The 16,820-nt window shown below is 37.0% G+C and overlaps 1 protein-coding gene across 1 annotated transcript in view; it reads left to right on the top strand.

Annotated features, from left to right (window-relative positions):
* Nucleotides 1-9,855, top strand: part of Kif5b (kinesin family member 5B) — a 42,461-nt gene extending 32,606 nt beyond the window's left edge. Inside the window, exons 18-26 of the mRNA XM_042686303.1 lie at nt 233-294; nt 391-500; nt 1,177-1,278; nt 2,353-2,413; nt 2,528-2,599; nt 2,767-2,871; nt 4,209-4,425; nt 4,927-5,073; nt 7,763-9,855. Coding sequence (XP_042542237.1) covers nt 233-294; nt 391-500; nt 1,177-1,278; nt 2,353-2,413; nt 2,528-2,599; nt 2,767-2,871; nt 4,209-4,425; nt 4,927-5,057 — 860 coding nt within the window. The 3' untranslated portion in view covers nt 5,058-5,073; nt 7,763-9,855. The remainder of the gene's footprint in view (nt 1-232; nt 295-390; nt 501-1,176; nt 1,279-2,352; nt 2,414-2,527; nt 2,600-2,766; nt 2,872-4,208; nt 4,426-4,926; nt 5,074-7,762) is intronic.
* Nucleotides 9,856-16,820: the final 6,965 nt, after the last annotated feature.

Raw genomic sequence — 16,820 nt, 5'->3', positions numbered from 1 at the left:
TGTGTGTCTGTCTCTGTATACACACATGCATGTGTGTGTGCGTGCAAATCTTAACATAATAGGGTTTTTATAAACATTTGCTTTATGTAACTAAATGTACTAGTCAACATTGTTATCAAACTTGGAGAATACTATTAAGTAGCCTACTTTTTATAAAAACTCATTGGCTTATTTTGGTTTATTAAAGAATAAGGCTTACTTTGCTCCACATTTGTCTTTTCTTCTTAAACAGAGAAAGTCCATGAGATGGAAAAAGAGCACTTAAATAAAGTTCAAACTGCAAATGAAGTGAAGGTAAACTTGTTGCTATCTGGGATTCTAATAACTTTCATCTGTCATTATTAATTTTTATTAATCTGACTTTAAAATCTCTTTCCCCCCAAATTTTAGCAAGCTGTTGAACAGCAGATCCAGAGTCACAGAGAAACTCACCAAAAACAAATCAGTAGTTTGAGAGATGAAGTTGAGGCAAAGGAAAAACTTATAACTGATCTTCAAGAGTAAGTATTTTACCTTCTCATATTGAAATTATTTTAATGGATTAGTTGGATAGGAAGAAATACTAGGTTATTAGTGGATAATAATATCTTTATTTGAATTTGCCAACTGAAATGAAATTATAAATTTTGGCTTGGAAAATTAAGTATTTTAACATTGATGGATAGAACTTCGAAGTTGCAGGTCATATTTTTGAAAAATGTTTTTAGGCCTTTTTAACTACTCAGTAAAAAGAAAAACTCCAGCTTAAACTCAGTCTTACAAATAGTTATCAGAATTTTAAAATCATTTGAGAAAAGTTTAGTTGGAAATTGTTAACTTTCATGTTTCAACAGAAGTCTTAATTCATCTAGAAGCCATTTACTTTACAGAAATTATAGAGGTCTGTAATGATTTGAGTAAAAGTCAGAAGAAATTTAAGAAGTCAAAATAAAATGTTAAAATTTGGGATATAGATCTCATTGTTAATACCTAATAAGAAGGAAGGATAAGGATTCTAAGAGTAGAATAAAATAATGATTTCAAATCAGAACATCAGAAGTACTGTCTGGCTGTAGCTAGGTCCCTTCCCTGTTCTTCCTCCCATGTGATGACAAAGGAGGCTTTCCTTGTTTGGGTTCAAAAAAAGTTTTGATGAGGCATTCAGAAAACTGAAGTTGAGCTTGCCTTTTTTTTCAGCCAAAACCAGAAAATGGTGTTAGAGCAGGAACGCCTAAGAGTGGAACATGAGAAGTTAAAAGCTACAGATCAGGAAAAGAGCAGAAAACTACACGAACTTACGTGAGTAATTATTTTAACTGTAGTTTAAAAATAGAAAATTCAGTTATTTTCCCTCAGATGCATTTGTCTTCTGAGTTTATTTGATTTATATCTAAAAATTGAAGTATGTACTTGTCTTTTCAGTAGTGGTGAAGATTTAGGTGGCTGCTGTTTTGTGTCACATTACGTCAACAGCCAAAACATGAATCTAATATATGACACTAAGTGATATATAGGGTATTTTAAGGTCTAATGCATAAACTGAATTTTATAAATTTGATTTTTGCTTTGTTTTTAGCCTTATCTTTGAACAGAGGTTTTGTTGTGTACTTTTACTCATTTATTGAGTTTACTACTCAGTTTTCCAGAATCTGAGTTAGAGGAAAACTTGCAATAATAATTTTTCATGAACCTTAAATTGTAAACAGACAATATGCAAGTAAACTTGTGGGATGGTTACACCTTTCGGTCCAGTTCAGAGTTGATTTTGTAGAGGTTCTTCAGAGTCAGTAAGGATATAGCCCAGTGTAGCAGAACACTGACGATAGTGTACTGGAGGCCCTGCATTCATTACTCAGAACTGGGTTCAATAATATGCTGAGTGTACTGTAGTTTTGTTTAGTGTAAATTTAACGTAAAATATTTTAGTTTTTGAGGCTGGGGAATGTGGTTTAGTGTTAGAGTGCTTGCCTAGCATGCATGAGGCCCTGGGTTCAATTCCTTGATACCATGTAAACAAAAAATAAGTAAAATAAATAAGTTTTTTAAGGTATATACATATTTTAGTCTTTGTCAAGTGATAATATCTGAAATTCCTAGTTATTTTGGATAAACTAGTATAATACATATGAATATTTAAAAATAAAATTTTAAGTCCTCCTTAAATTTTGCTATGTACAGAGATCTCCATCAAAGAGGAGGGGTTCATCTGATAAACTTATATTTGTAAGAAGATGATAAAGCATAAAAGATTACAAGAGGAAACTACTGATTAAATATGAATGTCTTTCATTTATTTGGGCCTAATTATAATTATTAAATTATTTCCTTATAGAAACAAAGTGAGAATACTTATGTATATTCTTTCACTATTAGGGTTATGCAAGATAGACGAGAACAAGCAAGACAAGATTTGAAGGGTTTGGAAGAGACTGTGGTAAGACAGTTGTGAAAATAAGTAGGATTAAGCTGTGTTTTATGGGGTTTTCTCATTCTGATTATTTTGAATTTGAAGTCTAAATTGCAAAACTGTTTCTGTTCTTAATTCAAGGCAAAAGAACTTCAGACTTTACACAACCTACGCAAGCTCTTTGTGCAGGACTTGGCGACCAGAGTTAAAAAGGTAATATAAAAATACTGAGGTGGATATTCATAGAAGTACTGCTTACTTTTGTGTAATCCTTTGTACTTGCAAATGAAGTGATTATGTGACATGTCATTGTTCATGTAGTTAAGCATGGGTTTTTTGCTTTTGAGTTTTTTTCATAGTATCATCACCCTTTTTTCCAGAGTGCTGAAATTGATTCTGATGACACTGGAGGCAGTGCTGCACAAAAGCAAAAAATTTCTTTCCTTGAAAATAACCTTGAACAACTCACTAAAGTGCACAAGCAGGTAATGCGGAGTATGTTTTGTGTTACGTATAACATTTGCAAGTGACAAATTTAGGGGTAGAAAGTATGAGTCCTAGAAAATTTTTATAGCCTGAGCCATTCCGTTATTTTATTAAGCAGTTATGTAAAGAAAGCTACCAGTGGGCACTCAGAGCTCACAGCTGTAATCCTAGCTCCACAGGAGGCTGAAATTTGAAATTTAAAGCCACAAAGGCAGTAAAGCCCAGGAGATTCAATCATCATAACCAGCAAGATGGATGACAGAGGTGTAAATCAGGTGGTAGAGGGCCAGCTGAGCAAGGGCACGGGGCCAGTGTGAGGCCTTAAGTTCAAACCCCCATACTGTTTGGGTGTGGGCAGCCACCACCAGAAAACCCCAAAACTAGCAGCTTGTAGGGAACTTAATATTTTTATCTTGCTGTTGTTTTAAGACAGCCTCAAACTTCTGATCCCCTTCCTCTCAAGTAGGGTATTAGCTACCATCCCCAGCTGGGAAGTTAATATTTTTAACAATCTTACTATCATAAAAGACAACTGAAACATGTATTGTTATTTCCTCTGTAGGATTTCTGTCTTGATAGTTTTCTTAATTTTTTAATAAATTATTGGACCCAAATACAATTTTTTTCCTTCTTAATCTTTTTTTACATTTAATACCCACGCTGTGAAGTATGTCATACTGTAATTCATAATTTTTAGGATAATACTTATTAATTATCTTGCTTATTTTAAAAATTAAACAGCCACTGTAAACCTGGTATGTACAATAAAGTTAGTCATTTTTTTCCTTTTCTTCAGCCCTTATCAAAGAGTTTGTTGTGTTTACTTGTACTTTTAATATGTATAAAAGTATTTTCATTTTCCTCAGATCAGTTTTAGTAAGGATAATCCTGTACTTTAGCATTGTGTTCTGGTTTACTCTCTTTGCCTAATGGGGGAAATAATCTGCTCTGTAAAAAATTAAACACCTGGGGCTGGGAAGGTGGCTCAGTGGTAGAGTGCTTACCTCGCACGCTTGAGGCCCTGGGTTCGATTCCTCAGCATCACATAAGCAGAAAAAGCTGGTCCTGTAGCTCAAGTGGTTGAGTGCTTGCCTTGAGCTGAAGAGCTAAGGGACAGCGCCCAAGCCCAGAGTTCAGGCCCCACAACTGACAAAAAAAAATAAAATAAAAATATTAAACACCTATCTTGGTGTGCATCTGTAGGATAAATATGCTATATATATGTTTGTATATTCCCTGAATTGAAACGTCTTTACTAAAGAGCAATTATGAATTGTTCATCTAATCATATTATCTTGTTAAAGCTAGAATCCTTGTTTTCTTTGTACATCTTTAGTTGGTACGTGATAATGCAGACCTTCGATGTGAACTCCCTAAGTTAGAGAAACGACTTAGAGCTACAGCTGAAAGAGTGAAAGCTTTGGAGTCAGCGCTGAAAGAAGCCAAAGAAAATGCATCTCGTGATCGCAAACGCTATCAGCAGGAAGTAGATCGTATAAAGGAAGCTGTCAGATCAAAGAATATGGCCAGAAGAGGGCATTCTGCACAAATTGGTTAGTATAAGATGCTAAAAACTTCAAACCCTACTTGGCATGAAGGCTTACATTTAGTTGAACATTATGTTAATTTTATAACTCATTGCCATGGTGGTAGGTGTCAAAATTGCCAAAGAGTGATATTGTTAGGAAGGGAGAAATTGAATGATAGCCTCATTAACAGGACAGGTAGGTAAACAACCAGATATACAAGCAGGAATGTGAGGGTTAAAAGAAACTGTATAGAGCAACATTTTTAAAGAAAAAAGTGAATTGGATGAAAATAAATCAGCAATGAATTTATGTTTCAAAATGATTATTGGTTTAGGGATAAGACTTTTTTTAAGAGTTTATACATTAAGTCTAGGAAAAAAAGAGTGTAGCCAAAAAGAACAGAATGAAACAAAAAGGCAAAAAACAATAAAATATTTTAGAATTTGTCACAAATAACAAGAAGAGATGATCATTACAGTCATAATGTTGAGCTTTATTCTGAGTCAGTCTTTATTTTCATATTAGCTAAACCCATTCGTCCTGGACAACATCCAGCAGCATCTCCAACTCATCCAAGTGCAATTCGTGGAGGAGGTGCATTTGTTCAGAATAACCAGCCAGTAGCATTGCGAGGTGGAGGAGGAAAGCAAGTGTAAACACACATACTCACAGGTTTGTATTTTTATCTAGCTTTTGAATTAGATGTATATTAAGATACTGAGCCATTGGTTGGTAAATAGGTTTTAAATTTTCTTTTTTAGTTCTCACTTTAGTGACTTATTTGTTACTATAATAATTATTTTTGGTGGTACTTTACTATGGCTTGAACTCAGGGTTTGGTACCTCTTAGGCAGGAACTCTACCACTTCAGCCATGCTCCAGCCCTGTTTTGTTTTTTTTAGTGTGTATAATTTTATAAAAATAACTTACCATGATTTCTTTCTTAGTCTTTTTTTTAATGGTTCAAATAATACTGTGTATTCAAATTTGTGTTGTATTTTTAAAGCCTATATTAAGATCATTTTGAAATAGTTCTTGGTATTCTGTTAATACCATGGAATCTAACTATTCTCTTTACTGGAACTTTAATAAGAAATAATTTAATTTTTTTTTCCATATTTGAAATTCTAAATTGAAATTTGTGTATATGAAATTTGAGATGTGAAACATCTTTTTTTTTTTTTTTTTTGGGTCTGGTCATGGGGCCTGAACTCTGGGCCTGGGCGCTGTCCCTCAGCTCTTCAGCTCAAGGCTAGTGCTCTACCACTTGAGCCACAGTGTCACTTCCGGCTTTTTTCTTTTTGCTTATGTGGTGCTGAGGAATCGAACCCAGGGTCTCAGGCATGCAAGGCACGCGCTCTACCACTGAGCCATCTTCCCAGCCCCGAAACATCCTTTTATACTCCTTAACCTTTTAGATTATTTCCAGAAGAGTCCCAGAAGTGGAATGACAAGGTTTGACCATTTTGAGGCTCTTGATCTTTATTAGCACATTGCTTTCTAGAAAGATTGCACAATTTCATATTAGTCAGAAATACTGTCTGGTTGCTTCCTTGCCATCATTGAGTATTCATAAGGTAGGGGGGAGGGGAGGACTTGCTAGTCCAGAAACTTGAACTGAAGATCTGAGTGCTGTCCCTGAGCGTTTGTACTTAAGACTAGCACTCTACTACTTGAGCCACAGCTCCACTTCTACCTTTTTTGAGTGGTTAATCAGAGATTAAAGAAGGGAGGAGATTTTCAGATCATACATTATTTCTTTTTTACATTTTTCATGTTACCATCTATATTCAACTTTGAACTCTCAGACCTCATTCACAGAGAAGTTAGACCATAAACTTCGTTAAATATAGGTAATCCTAGAGTACTGATGATAATCTGGGAAATAGTTAAGTATGATGACCTAGGAAGGAGGGTAACCTGGCTATACTAGGTTTACAAGATTTGAAAATGACTATGTAGAAATATAATTGCAGGCTACAAGTGTGCCATAAACGGTAGAGCACCAGCCAAGTGAGAAAGCCAAGCAAGTGTGAGGCCCCAAGTTCAAGCCAGCCCTGATAGTTCCCCAGGAAAGTGTAGTTTGTATACACACTTTACAGAATTATACACTTATATAATCATAATACACAAGCGTATACACACACACACATAAAGCTTTTTATTGCTGATCCAAACTACAGTAATTCTTAATTTAAAAACTTTTTTTTACCAGTTTATCTTAAATCATGATTGATGATAGAGTGTTAATTTGAAAAGCTAAATATTCTTTAGAGAAATTTAAATTTCCTTTTAAGGATTAAGAAAAACATTTCAGATCCTGAATTTGTTTTGGGAAGGTGACCATTAATGCTAATTTATACCTTTAGTTTCTCATTTTATGGGGTAAGTCTTTTGCCTTACATGATATTGTGAGTAGATTGAGTTTTACTGAATCCAAGTATAAACAGGCACTTTAATGTAAGGATAGCTCCAGGTAACAAGTACTGTAATTGTTTATTTCACTGTTCACTGACACTTTTCCAACGTAGATACTTCCCTTGTTTATTATCTCACCACTGTACAGAACTCTCATCTTATCCTTTTTTTTTTTTTTTTTTACAGCTACCATGTATATGACAGCTAGTTTGTAGTTTGTAGTTAGTGATTTAAGGATGTCACTAATTACTGTCTATTGGCTAAGGAAAATATGCCATTTTTAAAACAAATAGAATTTGGCTGGGAAGGTGGCTCAGTGATAGAGTGCTTGCCTTGTATGCATGAGGCTCTGGGTTCGATTCCTCAGCACCACATAAGCAGAAAAAGCCGGAAGTGGTGCTGTGGCTCAAGTGGTAGAGTGCTAGTCTTGAGCTGAAGAGCTGAGGGACAGCCTCTAGGCCCAGAGTTCAGGCCCCACGACCGACCAAAAAAAATCATGCATCTGCTTACCAAAAACTTTCATTAGGAAAGAAAAAGACACATGAAGAGGTTCTTTTTTTTTTTTTCTTTTGGTCCATTGTGGCTTGAACTCAGCATCTAGGGTGCTGTCCCTGAGCTTTTTTGCTTAAGGCTTTTACCTCTTTGAGCCACAGACTACTTCCAGTCCTCAGATCTCAGCCTCTTGAGTAGCTGGGATTATAGGCATGTGCCACCAGCATCTGGTTTTATCTCTGAAAGATTGTTCCACTCATGAGTAGTAATGTTTATGCAGCAAAAAAAAAGGATAAATCAAATCATTTAATATTGCTGTTTATTAAATGTTGGAAAGTGATCAAAGGAATCATCTGGAACATTTATAAATTATTGACATATTTAATTTCCTTGTTTCATTCTTTATGATGAATTGTAAAACTGAAAACAGTTTGTGCTTTTTTGTTTTCAGATGTTGAAAAGTAACTGAAGTATGAAGAGGACCTAGTATCAAGCAGCCATTCAATGACTGTAGCCTCTTCCCCTGTGGGATTGTAGAATTATAATTTTTTTTAAAAAATGTATAAATTATACCTGGCCTGTACAGCTGTTTCCTACCCACTCTTCCTGTAAACTCTGCTGCTTCCCAACACAACTAGAGTGCAATTTTGGCATCTTAGGAGGGGGAAAAAAATGACAGTTTACAACTGTGGCCCTATTTATTACACAGTTTGTCTTTTGTGTCTTAAATTTAGTCTTTACTGTGCCAAGCTTACGTTACCTTATAGGGCTATGCTTTTTGTATTTGCTTTTTATTTTTAATCTCAGTTTAAATTAGCCACTACTAGCTTAAACTAGCTGCTACTGCTTCTTGTTTTTCTTTTCCTATTAAAATGTCTTCCTATTTTCTTTCTTTTTTTTTCTTTTTTTTCTTTTTCTTAGGGAAAATGAAACATTTAGATAAATGTCTTAAATTTTACCACTTGCAACACTACATGCCCACAAAATATATCAGGTCAGTACTGTATTTTAAAATCCCTTGGAATGAAATCAGGGTTGGAATTCCTTGTATTGTCTCTGAAATTTGCTTCTGAAAACTGCTGTTTGAGCACTGAAACCTTAACATTGCCTTAACTGGGCATTTAGACTGAGCACAGCAACTCCATTGTTATCTCAGGAGATGCATGTTGCTGAGTTATTTGGAATGGAATATTTTACATATCAAAAGCAAATCTCAATTTAAAAGAGTTTGGAAAAGGAATTGTATCTCTCTTCCTAATTCTGTACTTAGCTTGGTGGAATGAAAATACCCTGCTTCATTCTGGTAAGACTGCTAGCTACTGTAAGACTTGGACAGATTAATAATTTGTCATCTTAATATAGTGAATGAATTAAGATATTATAGAATTAAACATAATTTTATATTGTTAGGTAACTACCAGCTGATCTAAATTTTATGGCCTATGAAAATTGAGGAAAAATGTGAAGAAACTGGTCAGATATACCATAAAGTTCAAAATAACACAGGTAATTTTGATCTGAAATCTCTGAGGTGTTTTTAGCCTGCTACACTAAGTCATACACTATAATTTAATCCTTGGTTAGTCTAGAAATAGTGAGTTGTTTGCAAGTCACTGATAATCGTCAAATAAACTCTATTGTTGGCCATAGTGTATAATTTTGTAATCAGTACAAAATGTGTACCAGTTTTTGCCACTTTGCTTTCAGATGTTTAAACTAAGTCAACCATTTGTTTTAGGGAACTATAAAAGTAATAGGGAAAGAGATTTTAATAATTGCTTTATTAGTGCTGGAGTAACTGCAACCATGTTAGCAGGAATTTACAGAAAATGGGTTTTTAAAATGTCAGTAGAAAAACTTGGGAAGTTCTGTGTTAGGATCTGGCTGGCAGAATTAACTTTTTGAAAAAGTTTTATACACAGATATTTGTATTATTAAATTTGGAGACATAGTCAGAAGACGCAGATCATAATTGGCTTATTTTTCTATTTCCTTAACTGTAATTTTCACTTTTATAATAATTTTGATTTGAAAGATAAATTTATTTATTTTTTTAACAGTGAAAGTTACTTGCTGTTGTAGTCTGAAGCCTTTCAAATGATTATGTTGCTCTTATGATTGATCAAAACAAACACTCCAAAAATTAAGGTGAAACTAGGTATAGGTGCAGCAAGGTATAGGTAATACAGTTAACAGAAAGTGCTACAGCCTCATTATGACAATATTCATAAAGGAAACAGGTTTTTTTTTTCTCTTGTCTGAATATGGTAGTTTCATTCTTTTCAGATGTATCATGGGTATTGGTGCTGTGTTACAGACAATGAATTGTAACTAGCATGTGGTTCAGAATACACAATGTTAGTGTTTTTTTTTAATATGTTAATGGTTCTTTTTATCATTTCAAACTTTCATGATGTATACCAAGAATCTCATAAATTTGTTTTTAGTGGGTTTGCTTTGGTAGGTCATTAAACATTTAATCTTATGAATAGAAACTTGTGGTCATCTAGAATATTGACACTGTTTCCATTTGCAGTGTCTTTTTAATTTCTTAAATTTTGGACTGGATATATTAGCAATTCTCTGAATGGTATTGGTAAATGGTTCAGAAGAGAAACTCAGTGAAATAAAAGTAGTATTTATTCATGATGATCAATTAAATTATTTACTTAATTTAAGGAAACTAACTACTGTGCATAACTCAATTTGTGTGTAACTCAAATCTGACATGAGGTGAAAGGAGAGAGCCTGAGTCTACCTGTGGAACATGTTGGGTTTATTTTCAGTGCTTGAAGACACATTCAAAGGTATTGGTTGGGGAAGACGCCATAATTTTAAGTTAACCTGCATGCTATAAATGTGTTTTGTGTTTAAATAAAGAGAAAATTTTTTGAAATGTAATTACTTTCTTGAAACTTACTTGAAGTACTAGGTTGATTTTACATGGCTGAATGGCCTGACCTCACAGAATAAATAACCAAGCTCCAAGTATCAATCAAGTTCAACAGTTATCAACTCATAGCTAATCTTTTTCATCCATAAGCTTAACCCCTACTCCATCCATACTAATTTAAAGCAATCTAGACATGCTTTTTTCATAAATATTTTCATGTGTTTCTAAAAGATAAAAACTCATTAAAACATACAACAAATGTTGGGCATGGTGGTTCACTAATGTAATTGCAATCATTGAGGCTGAGGAAGGATGATCAAGGATTTTAAGACCAGCCTGGGCTACATAGAAAGATCCTGTCTTAAAAATCAGACAGTCCTTGGTGCTGGTGGCTCACACCTGTAATCCTAGCTACTCGGGAGGCTGAGATCTGAGGATTGAGGTTCAAAAGCCAGCCCCAGCAGAAAACCAGAAGTGGCGCTGTGGCTCAAGTGGTAGAGCGCTTTGCCTTAAGCTGAAAAATTAAGGGACAGCACCCAGGCCCAGAGTTGAAGTCCCCCAACCGACAAAAAAATGAGAAACAACAAAACCTAACAAATTTTTGTTCTTGTAAGTAATTTGCATCATAGTCCAGTTAAATTGTTTGCTGCAGACAGCCCCATTCCTTTTCTGTTTTTTTTCTTTGTAATTGATTCATGAAGAAAACAGGGAACATTACAAAGTATTCCCAGATTCGGACAATTGGGCCTCTTTGATACCATTTAACATAGTTCTCTGTATGTTTTGTAAATTCGTTTCAGATCTATCTGAGATCCAGCTATTGGTTTTGTTTGAAGAGGGCAGTAAATAGGAACTCTGGCTACTGGACCAGCCATGGCTTTTCATGGCTCACACTGACACCTAGGCTGATTCTCTTAACTTGGTTATTGGTAATCCCATGCCCCAGTAAACATTTGTGTGCAAGTTATCTATTGTGATGATTTCCATTCCTTTGCCCAAGAGTTGAATATTGGAGGATCTTAATGGTAGTTCAACTTTTAGTAGTTGGACTAGTTTCCATTCCCACCAATAGCAAAAAGGCTTTCTCTCACATCCTTACCAGTATTTATCATCTATTTTTTTTAATGATGATCATCTGACAGGTGAGATGGAATCTCAATGCCATTTTGATTTGTACTTCATGGCTAAGGATATTGAATTTTCTTTATTGGCCATTTGTAGTACTTATTTTGAGAACAGTTTATTCATTTGCCTGTTCAGTGGAGTTTTGTTCTTACAGTGTTTAAAACTTCAAGTTCTTTGTATGTTCTGGGTAGTCATCCTTTTTTCCAATGAATAGTTGGCAAGGATTTTCTCTCATTCTGTAGGTTGTCTCTTGATTCCTGTCATTGTTTCCTTTGCTGTGCTTTTTCATTTGATGCAATCCCACTTGTCAATTTTTGCTCTATTTCCTCAGTAAATGGAGTCCTATTCGGAAGCTTAAAAGCATTTCCTTTGGATTCCTTATAAATTTCCATCTTTGCTTACATTACAGCACACATCTGTAAATTTATTGGTAAGAAAATTTGGAGGAGTTTTATTGAGTAAATAAGCAAACAGGCAAACAGACAAGCAGAAAGAGACTCACTCTAATAATTAGAGTGTGGTGCTCTTGAAGGGCAAGAGACCCTCACTGGTATTTTAATTCCTGGTCTGGTAATTCTAGAATTTTCCAATTTTCCGGTAAATATTCTGTATCTGTTCTAGTAAAGTTATATTACTTTGATCTTTTGTTAAAAGCTGGACTTAGACAAAGAGATCTGGGTCCCATTTCTAACAGTGAGTGAGCCCAAGGCCTTTCCAAAGCATCTGTTCTTCGGCTACAGTAAGCATTTTGCATATTCACCCGTTTAATTTGGGAGGCAAAAATCTGCTCTATGGCCTCACTTCTCTGAGGAATCTAATCTTACCTGTTGGACTGGAAGCTGAAAGTCAATTCATTATGTGATGGCCCACATAGTCACACTTGTGAGGCTAGAGGTGAGAGGGAGTTGCTGATGCAGTCATGGTGGATGACAGGATCAAGTGACCTGCTCTTGAGGCGTGCATATTCCTCTAGTTCTGCTCCAGCTCAGTCCTGGATATGCCATTGTCCTGATGACATTGTGGGTTTGACAAAACCACTCTTGATGGCAGTTCCAAGTGGGTGGGCACTTTGTGTTCTATGCTCAGTGCTCCATCTCTTCTAGGCCTGACATACCTGTTGTGGATCCAAGGCATGATTATAATTCACTGCATTATCTCATGACCTTGCTCCAGGCTTTGAGGGGCTTGCAATGATTTTGCCATGGGCAATTGTCATCTTTATTTGAGGTAGTGGAAGTGGAATGTATTTCCCACCCTTAACAGCTCAAACTTCACATCTGGGTTTTTTGGTGATGGCCCCCAATGTGACAGCTACTTGGACATCAGCCTGTATTTGCCACACGGCCTTCTCCTAGACTGGATCGCTCAAAATCAGCATTTTATATTCCTTAGCAAGTGCCTGAACCCAGAGGCCTACCGGGCATTGGGCTTGGTGGCAAGAACAAGAAGATATAATCATTTGTGCCTTGTTTTGAAGAGGAAATCTTGGCATTCTTTAGTACTAGATTCCTACAAATTCCATAAAGCAGCCTCCCAGATTTCTCCAAGGTTATCTCTCACACGCAAGATACCTGTATCACACAAGGCTTCAGTGTGAGAACCTCTTCTGGCTCATCCTCCTTTCTGTGGGATTGATCAGATCTCATCAGCAATATTACAGGAGCCAGGAGAGTTAATACAGCCCTTGAACAAAGTTAATGTGTTTGCTACATGTGATTGGGACCTCTTCTAGTCCTTGTTTTCTGCTTGTTCTCATGGAAGTGAGAAGCACTGCCAGAAGCTTGGTTGGTCACTATACAGTCGACAGTTCGTAAATAAGCCAGTTCTAGGTACATACAAAGACAGACCCCATATGGATCCACAGAACATGTGCAGTCTTAGCATGAGTACAAATACATTACCTATAGCCCACACTCTGCCCTCAGTGTTCCGTCATGATAATGATCTAGGTATCAGTATAAACTTAGACCCGGTGTCCAGCAGTCCTCCATGTTATCTTAGCTGCTCCAGTAGAGCTCAGTGGTAACACACTTACTTTGCACATGCAAGGCCCTGGGTTCAATCTGGTCTTTAAGACTTGTATATGTGTGTGTATGCACATATTATAGTTATACATGTATATGTATATTTGGATATTTCCCTTCAGTGTCCAGTTAACCAGAGTAAGTGACCATCATTTTTTTTTTTTTTTTTTTTTTGCAGCAAGACTAGTAGAATTCTGTCTGACTTAGGAACTGTGTGTCAGTGTCTTTCCTGGAGATCCAGACTCTTCTTTTTGGGGGGAGGAAGGATCAGAAACGTCAGTGAGACTCTTTATTTCTAGTTAACCAACAAAAAGCTGGAAGTAAAGCTGTAGCTCAACTGGCTTTGAGTGAAAAAGCTAAGAGACAGCATCCAGACTCTGAGTTCAAGCCTCAATACTGGCAAAATAAATAAAATACCTAGGAAATTGATTGTTTCACTGACTTAATTAAGACCCATTTGTTTGAAATGAAAAAGGTAGTGTAAGCTGGGCACTGGTGGCTCATGCCTATAATCCTAACTATTCTGAGGATTGCAGTTCAAAGCCAGCCTGCACAGGAAAGTCTGTGAGACTCTTCCTTCCAATAAGCTCAGAAAAAGCCAGAAGTGATGCTGTGGCTCAAGCACTAACCTTGCACAAAGAGGCTCAGGGATAGCACCCAGGCCCTAAGTTCAAGCCCCAGGACCAGCAAAGAAAAGAAAAAAGGTAATGTAACAAAATCTAACCCCTCCCAACTTAAATACATTCTTTTCTCTCAGAATTAAAGTTAGGCACATAGCTTTTCTATACAATAGCTGCAATTGTGCACAGGCCTCCTGCACAGGGTTCTGAAAATGAACTTTTGTTTGATGCAGATGTAGGCGAATTAAAATGAACAAAGGCCCACATTTTCAGCCTGAGAACATTCAACTGAAAATGACAAAAGGATTTTTCTTCTGTCAGACTGAAGACAAAATGCAAACGTTTTGTGGCCATAGGTTACAGCAGCACTGGAATCTGTTGGCTCTCATTTTGAAAGGGCCTAATACTGGCAGATGTTTCCTGACTCGTCCTGGCAAGGGTTCTAGGATATAAACAGGAAGAAATTGAATCCTCTTTCTGGCCTCCTGTGACCCAGTATCTGTGAAAGTATGGTAGTAGCTAGTTCATTCAGGTGCCTGACCACTGTGTAGCCCACAGAGCTCTATCTGATGAATTTGGGAAGCCTCCAACAAAATTCCTACAGAAGAGGAGGCCTTAGCCCCCTTTCAGCAGGGCTGGTGACAAGATGAATGGTTATTAAGAAACGCTGGGGCTGGACGCTCGTGGCTCACACCTGTAATCCTAGCTACTCAGGAGACTGAGATCTGAGGATTGTGGTTCAAAGCCAGCTTAGGCAGGAAAGTCTGTGAGACTTATCTCCAATTAACCACCAGAAAACTGGAAGTGGCACTGTGGCTCAAATGATAGAACGCTAGCCTTGAGCTGATGAGCTCAGGGACAGTACCCAACCCAGAATTCAAGCCCCCTGACTGACCCCCCCCCCCCAAAAAAAATTGCTGGGGTACAGATCACTTAACATAGACTCAGCACCCCCCAAACATTTCTCAGCCTACCTCCAGCACTTCTACTTCTTAAGGTTGAATTCACTGATGCCTGACAGTAGCTCTGTTAACTACCTCACAGCCAGCAAAGCTCCATTGTGTCTTCCATGGCTGTGTGTGTGTGTGTGTGTGTGTGTGTGTGTGTGTGTGTGTGTGTGTGTGTGTGTGTGTGTGTGTGTGTGTGTGTTTTCCTCGTGGACTTTTCTGTCGAGTTTGGCTTCTTGATCTTCAGATCCTAGCCTCCCAGCTAGTGTGAGGCACTAAAGCCCTGTGGGGTTTTTGTTTTGGTTTGTTCTTGTTCTTTTGAGATGGGGTCTTGCTATGCTGCCCAGGCTGGCCTCAAACTGCTTAAATGATCCTCCTGCCTCAACTTGCCAAGGAGTGTGTGTGTAGCTACACCAGGCTTCTTGGGCTCTATCCATCCTTTAAACACGATCTCCTTGGTATTCTGGAAGCACATGTTTTCTCACATAATATATACAAGCTGTAATTTAATTTCATGGTTTTAACTAGCGCTGCTTGATAAATATGTTTCTCCATTGCCAATCTTGCCCATCTACTTTTAATTCACATGTGCAATTGCATGTAGGTCATGTGTACTTGGGAAACCCACAAGCATTGCAACTCAATATTCCCCAAATTGAACTAAAGAAAACACAAAAACTACGTTTGTAAAAAAAAATCTGTAGTCCTTTGTCCAAAGCCATTGGAAACCTGTTTTACAGAATTTTATAAATTTTTAATTTTTCAGAATTTAGACAAAGCAAGAGATATGTAGGTGGCATATACATGTCATCTCCAGCACTTGGGAAATTGAAGCAGGGGGATTGAGAATTCCAAGCTAGCCTACTAGGGCTACATGAGACTATTTCAGATTGAGTCTGGACACAGTGACTCAACCGTGAAATCCTAACTACTTAGGAAGCAGATTGGGAGGATTGTGGTTGAAAGCTAGCCTGGGGTAAAAAAACTGAACAAGATTCCTATCTCAACCAGTAAAATCTGGGCATGGTGGTATGTACCTGTCATCCCAGTTAGGTAGGTAGTGTATGGAGGATCATGGTACAGGCTGAACTGGTTATAAATGCCAGGCTGTACCTGAAAAATAACTGGGGGCATGCAACAAATGGTAGAGTACCTGATTAGGAAGTGCAAGGCTGAGTTGAAACCTAAAAGGAAAGAAAGGCTGGGCACTTAGGGGCTCAGGCCTGTAATCCCATCCTCCCTCTCAGGAGGCTGAGATCTGAGGATCACGGTTTTCAAAGCCAGCCCAGGCAGAAAAGTCTGTGAGACTCCTATCTCCAATAAACCACCAGAAAACTGGAAGTGGCACTGTAGCTCAAGTGGTAAAGTGCTCGCCTTGAGCTGAATAGCTCAGGGACAGCACTCAGGCCCAGAGTTCAAGCCCCACAACCGACAAAAACAGAAAAAGAAAAGAATGAAAAAGGGAAAAGAGGGAGAGAAGAAGAAAAGGTTTACACAGCTAGTGTAAACACAAGAGCTAGGTTCGTTTTTGTAAGCAAACATTTTTCTCCAGCAAAATATACAGATTATTCACATTATGTGGAATATAAAAATGTTTAGAATATCTGGGTACAGGGGTACATATCTGAATTTGTAGTTCTTGGCAGGGTTAGGCAGGAGGATCTTTTGATCTTAGGAGTTCCAGCTTGCCTAGCAAGACAGTGTCAAAAGTAAATAAATAAGTACAAAGAACATGGCTAAAATAGCTTCATGGGCCAGTGAGATCATATTTCTTTATCAAATAAGTTTGAACCAAATTTATAAAATCGAAGATTTTGAGATTTTAAGATACTGGAATTATGGACTAGTGATTATTGCACCTGTCACATACATGGCATTAAGTCACCAACAGCCCTAATGA

The sequence above is a fragment of the Dipodomys spectabilis genome, unplaced genomic scaffold (assembly GCF_019054845.1).
Source record: "Dipodomys spectabilis isolate Male_0828 unplaced genomic scaffold, ASM1905484v1 ptg000096l, whole genome shotgun sequence".
NCBI classification, from domain to species: Eukaryota; Metazoa; Chordata; class Mammalia; order Rodentia; family Heteromyidae; genus Dipodomys; species Dipodomys spectabilis.
The sequence above is the reverse complement of the archived record's forward strand: the minus strand, read 5'-3'. Positions and strand labels throughout refer to the sequence as shown.